The sequence below is a fragment of the Gobio gobio genome, assembly GCF_949357685.1.
Source record: "Gobio gobio genome assembly, chromosome: 14".
Lineage (NCBI taxonomy): Eukaryota > Metazoa > Chordata > Actinopteri > Cypriniformes > Gobionidae > Gobio > Gobio gobio.
Window position 1 is genome coordinate 39,100,122 of NC_137107.1, and position 6,814 is coordinate 39,106,935.

Consider the following 6,814-nt stretch of genomic DNA (forward strand, 5'->3'; position numbering starts at 1 on the left):
ACAACACACATCCAACACACAAGAAAATTCAATAGAGCATAAATGAGCCCCATATTGTCCTTTAAGTGCTGAAGTTGAAGTTGAAAAGGCACAGTCCAGAAAGCATAAAACAGTCCATGTCCAACAGTCCATGCAGAGGGCCAATTCATTCAGTAAATATTGCATTGATATAGTGTACACACTCATGATTGTAGTATATGAAGTTGCGGTGCAAAATAATACTACATTTAACAACACCTAATGTTGATAACTTAAAGGAACCATATGTAAGAAATGTATTTCAATTAATCATAAAATGGCTCTGATATGTCACTAGAGATTAAGAAATCATGTTTATTTCAAATACTTATATCACTGACAACAGTGACCGGCCAGGATATTGTCATTTAAAATTTAAGTTGCAGCCCTCAACTGATGTTGATGTTGTGTTTTGGCCTCACACGCCACCCTCCACCTATCTACCAATCACGAAGTCAGTAGTGTTTCGGCATCCGGGTTGCCAGCTCTGCTCTAGTTACCACAGCTGCAGCTACAAACGTGTCGGATAAAAAATGCCTAATGTTAGGAAACCTAAAAGACCTCATTATGAATGTGAAATACGTCATGACAAAGTCAGAAATAAAACAAGGATTTGTATAGGAGATGCCTTTGAAAGCTCCTTGTAGCGGCCTACGTTCCTGCTGGATCCTGCAGCCTACCTGGCAACCTCGAGTCAGGGGGGAGGGGGAGGGGCAGAGCCATAGAGAGAGAGAGTTGCGACAACTTCATAGACTCCAATGGAACGTTTTTTTTTACAGCAATGGCGGCTCGCGGAGACTCTCAATAGTTCCCGGAAGTAGCAGCCGCGCCATAGAGTTACAGCAGAACAGAATGTTTGTGATGCACTTTTAAAAGGTAAGACGTTTAATCAGTAAGATTTTAAATGATCAGCACATTTTAATCAAAATAACTTGTACATTAAAGCCTGCTTGTGTAGATTATTCATCATTAAAAAAATATATATTTTAAAAACAACATCGCTGTAACTACATACTCATGCTACATACACATGTCGATGTGTAATAAAATTATTGAAAATCAATGCATTTATTGACTATTAATTACCAAAACGCGCAGTTCTGTCACTGTGACTATCAATTTGAATTGCCCGTCAAAGCACTTCCTGGAACTATTCGAGGTCTACATGAATCACGTGACTATCAAGCGTTTTGAACTTCCGTTGTCGCAACTCTCTCTCTCTATGGCTCTGGGGAGGGGATACACCACTCTACTGTAAATTGAAAGTGATTGCAGTACCAGCTTTGGCCACAATCCTACATGCATGACCTTTAATTATCATAGGGTTAGTGCATATTTATGTTAGGGGTGTAACGGTACACAAAACTGACGGTTCGGTACGAGTTCGGTACAGCAGATTTACAAAATTGCTTTTTATTTATTTTTTATATTTAACAGTGGTTTCCTGGGGGAAAAAAGTGTCTGTCCTTGAATGAATTAAATTATATCTAAAAGTTTATTGAAGATATTTCTGTAAATTATATAGGGAGCCCTTACTTGCACATTAATATTAAAGGTTAACAACAGAGCCCAAACTATGAGCCTAAATTCAGTTGCTATTTATTTTTAGGTATAATAATCAACACTCAAATAACACATTGTGTGCAAATATGTAAACTTCACATAAGGCAGTTTTTGCATTAACTCCTAAATCTAATTATAAAATAGTTTTTTTCTCCAAATCGTTGTTGAAATATAATAATTTATATACAGTGTTTGTCATTTTCATGACAGGTTTATTTAACATGCATGAAATAATCAAGACATCACTAAGAGGTTAAGTAGAATATAATGAATATAACGGCTAATATAGTGCATATATTTAGCGAAAGAGTTGATTACTCTAGTGAATATGATTCTGTGGAAACTGAATGACTGCCTGAGGTAAATGTGATGCTAACGTTACATGACATTGTTTAGTTTACAGCAGTTATATTGACGTCTTTCCGCCATTGAAACACTGATTTAGCGATACACCACATAAATACATGACAGTAAGTTGTAATGTATCCTCAGCATACCTTCAGATCGTCATTCATGTTTATTCTTTAGGAAGAGATGATCGATCGCCTTCACAGATGATCGCGCGGCGCGCGGCCGCTTGAACTGTGATCAGTGACCAGTCACGCCACATAGAGCGTCAAAACGGCATTTATCATTTGAATTTCGTGATAAAATGGACTGAATACTTAATATGTTCGTGTGGGAACTCGGATTGAAGTGTGTTCCGCGCTTACAACAAGCCGACTGTTAACTGTTAAAGATTACATTCATAACCGTTCGGTACACGCGTGCACTGTACCGGAAGCCCTGTACCGAAACGGTTCAATACGAATACGTGTACCGTTACACCCCTAATTTACGTGTCTGATAGCCTGGGGGTAGGTACTATCCCTGAATCATAATGTTCCTGCTAGTGATGCCTATGTATATTTTGCCTGATGTGTGAGGAATGAACAAGCAATGTTCTGGGTAGGAGTTGTTATTATTCAGGGAGGGTGAGAGATAATGGAAAGTTGACAGATTTAAAAACAAACAAACAAAAAAAAAAACAGAGTGGTCTCCTTCCTAATCTTCTTCTGACTCTGGACAACTAAGGTCATATTCATCATCAGTGTCCGTTCTGCATTCGGTGTCCTGTATCTGGAGGTCATCAACTATAGCACTATACATGCTCACAGCTTGTTGGCATAAACTCTCCAGTGCAGACGACCTCCGCATGAGGACACTTTTCAAACCAGCTGTAGCATCCTCTGACATGTCACCAAAATCTGTAACATACATAAACATAAGAATTACAAGTATTGTTCTAAGATTATAGCATGTAGAACCACATATGACAGAAAGATGTAACTTTTTTTTATTTCTTTTATTTGTTGCAAGAAAACGTAAACACGTAATTCAATGATATTTTATTGTCATATGCATATAGTTAATAGATGTAAGAAATTCATTGAAATTGCATATGTTTGACATCCTATACTTTGCATAAATTGGGGGTATATAGTGCAGTAGGGGAGGTGAGGATAGGGCAAACAAAGTGTGAGGGTGGAGCAGAGTGGTATGACTAATATAGAAAAAACAAAACTTGTGCCTCTTTTCCACTGACTGGTACCAGCTCCAATTGACTCTGCAAGCACTTTTGGTTCCACCTCTGTTGAAGTTCCAAAAATGATGTGTAAATATTGGAGATAGCAGCAGCAGCTCAGTGTTAGTACATGTACATGTTAGTAGATGGCTGATAGAGTAAATATTGCCATCTTCCCAAAAACGTGTCTGTAGTGTGATGAATTCAGAATACTGTTGATTTTATCTGCTGTAGTGATTGCTGTTACCATCTTTTCCACATTGTTGATGCTAGGGTAGTTTAGTTCTGTGTGACCATAACAACCAGTTACATGAAATGGTACTTTTATGCAGTGGAAAATTAAACGTTTGAAACCAAACCGAGTCATGTGAGGTGAGTTGAACTGGTACCAGTCAGTAGAGAAGGGACTACATATATTTTGGTGAGAATTTTTTTTTTTTTCCAAATTTGACTTACAGCCCATTCTGATGTTTTCTTTCAGCTTCTCCACTCCCTTTACCTCCTTTCGGAGAGACGTGATGTGCTGAGACATCTCCTTCACCAGGATGCTCTGCTCCTCCTCAAGGCGTCTAATTAGCATCATTTGGTCAAAAAGAGATCGTTTTAACCTGAAGGAGTGACCTTTAGGTAGAGGGATTTGTTGGAAATATGAGAGAGAGAGAGAGAGAGAGAGAGAGAGAGAGATTTTCATTGCAATACCGTAGACAGACAGGCATACATTTTAGAGAACATGTCAGGACTACCATACCATCCTCACGTCTCTCCCAAGGCAGGATGTAGTCCTCTGTCAAATTGGAGGCCAACTCCTCGTCAATTGTATCCTCTGCAATAGCATTGTACAGCAGGCTCTTTTGTTTCAGTTTTTTTTTTAATTCTCTTATTTTTCTTCTTTTTCTTTGCCTTGTCTGGTTGCTATCTGCAAAGTGAAATAAGAAAATCATTGCAATGTAAATGCAATGTACCATTTGAATATCCGTCAACCAACCATGTTGACGATAGAGGTCCTGCTTCTTGCGTAGCAGGGCCACTATGATGCTCTCTATCTCAGCCCTGAGATCATCTGTTGCTCCCTGTTCTGTTGTGCTCCCAGGCTCTAAATAGGTAACACAATTAAGCGATTGTTTCAATTAAAAATTTATGATCACCTTATGTAGTTCATATTTGAACAAAGTAATTAACAGTTGTATTTGTGAAAAGTCTGAGCACTATGCATGATTTACCTGTGACTGCCCACTGCTGAACATCACACACCCACTGCTGTGCAGTTTGTTCAGTGATGTCATTCTTCTGGCGGAAATCACTGAAGCTGGCAGCTTCCAGCTTTGCCCTCTCGGAGATCTTTAAATAACACAAAAATAAAAAAATATCATGCAAGCTTTCAGCCAATACCGGGATCAAGAAATTCCTTCATCTACAGTTAATAAATCAATGGATGAATGAGCTTATTACAAATTGATGGACTCCAGCTCTGCTGTATGTTGTTAAAATGTATGTTGTGTCAGGCAAGAGGACCACTGGGTCCAGTGTCCTTACTTTGATGTATCTGCGGGCCAAGACTTTGTGAAGGTTCTCCGTCTTTTTTCGGTTCCACCCCATGGCCTGTTGAGTGAGCATATTCTCTCTCCCTGATTAAAAAAATTAATCTGCATGCGTGATTGGATCAATTTACCCGCGAAAGACCATTGCAGTTAGACACAACCTAACACAACAATTACTTTAGTGCAAGGAGAACAGGAAAAATTACATTTTAGAAGTCAGAAATACCTCATCATAGCGTATGGTTTGTAATGTGTCATACCAACCTGCCTTTGTCATGTACTTTGTGACAAGAGCTGCCCTGGAGAGAAAGCTGTTTACCTAGATAAAACAATACAGAAATTAATGTATTCCTATATTACATTAACAAACAAACAACAACAAATAAACAAAAACTTATGTATGTGAACATGTAGCCATACTTATTGCTTAACTAATATCTTCTTGTCAACTAGCTATACACCTTAGAATGCCATGGAAACTAAAACAACCACACCCTTTCAGCCATAGCCATAGACAAATTTGGAAAGATCGAGCCCAATTTTTCAAAGTTGGGAGCAACGCTGGATCTTGCCAATTGGGTCTACATTTTAAAACCTCACTATGGCATGCCAGAGCTGTGACATCCTGCATTTTCATAGAATCTTGATGAATCATTGAAACTTGATGATTTGGCACTGTCACCAGGCTGGTGTGTCAAATGGGTTCCTACTGGTGGGTTGGAAAGTCAACCATGGCCTACTGGTTAGGGCCTTGGGCATGTTACTTGTTCGAATGCCGACCAGGAGGAAAGTGGTTGTGTGGAAAGTGAAAGTGGGTGGGGAAAGTTGTTGAACATTGCTGTCCCTTCCACATCCACGGCTAAGGTGCCCTGGAGCAAGGCACCAAACCTTTCACTGCTCCTCGGGCGCCGCAGCAGCTGATTGCCCACTGCTCTGAGTTAGTGTGTGTCACCTCACTGTGTGCTGTGTGTGTACCTCTCTAATTCACGGATAGGTTAAATGCAGAGATTGAATTTCCAGAAGAGATCATGCTCTGATGGTCATTCGAGCAAGCATAGATCTTTGTTTTATACCCTGATGTACTTCATCCTTCACACTCTGCTTGTCTCTCACATAAATGTATCAGTGAAGTCTCTTATATCTACATAGTTACAATAATGTTGGTAATAACATACTTGCTCGACTTCCTCCCCAACAGTGTTCCCTGCTCCATCCTGATTCCTGCCACCCCATCTCACCTGCAACATAGTGTTGGATTAATTTCATACCATAACTTTAAAAATCTAATGCTATGCAATCACACTAAGCGGTGCTATTTAGCACCATAGTTAGCGGTGCTATATAGCACACTGTAAAAAGTCCTTCAAGGGTGTTGTCTGTAGGAATTTATTTTAAAAAGTATATTTATTCCAATAAATTGATTCCCTTTTCTTTTTGAATTAATTTAAGTTTTACATAAGTAAAAAGTGTGAATGTTTTTGTAACTTATTATTACCTATCAAAAAAATGATTTTGCTGACCTTCACAATAAAATGCCTCTACAAAACTCTATTTAAGTGTTTATATCCAAAGCAAAACGTCACGACCCGCCCACATGCTGCAGCAAAACAACGAGATCGTTGCTCGTTGTCACCTGTACCGGACCAGTCTCAGATTTCTGTGGAGTTTTTGAGGGTTATACAACGTGCAACCGATGTAAGTAACTATTTACATTGCATAAAGTAAGGTTTAGCCGAATGAGCACACATTTATTGAACTATAAAATGTAAAAGCCTCGCCTGGTTTCAGACAGAAACGTTAAAGGGTTAGTTCACCCAAAAATGAAAATTCTGTCATTAATTACTCACCCTCATGTCGTTGGACACCCGTAAGACCTCCGTTCATATTCGGAACACAAATGAAGATATTTTAGTTGAAAGCTGATGGCTGAGAAAGGCTTCACACAGGCCTCCATTGGCATTCAGTACATTGACACTTCCAAGATCCATGAAAGGCACTTAAAACGTCGTTACAAAGTCTATCTCACCACAGTGGCTCTACAATAATCATACAATGCGACGACAATAGTTTTTGTGCGCAAAAAAAAATCAAAATAACACCTTTATCCAACTTGTTCTCGACTTCCGTGTGT

The 6,814-nt window shown here is 39.1% G+C and overlaps 1 protein-coding gene across 1 annotated transcript; it reads right to left on the reverse strand.

The window, feature by feature from the left end:
• Positions 1 to 1,450: 1,450 nt before the first annotated feature.
• Positions 1,451 to 6,814, reverse strand: LOC307137024 (uncharacterized protein). The gene is made up of 9 exons (XM_079834504.1): positions 6,531 to 6,814; positions 5,859 to 5,921; positions 4,948 to 5,002; positions 4,679 to 4,770; positions 4,366 to 4,483; positions 4,131 to 4,238; positions 3,894 to 4,061; positions 3,602 to 3,766; positions 1,451 to 2,828 (listed from the first exon to the last, which is right to left on the reverse strand). The coding sequence occupies exons 1-9, from the start codon at positions 6,534 to 6,536 to the stop codon at positions 2,626 to 2,628; spliced, it is 978 nt and encodes a 325-aa protein (XP_079690630.1). The 5' UTR covers positions 6,537 to 6,814; the 3' UTR covers positions 1,451 to 2,625.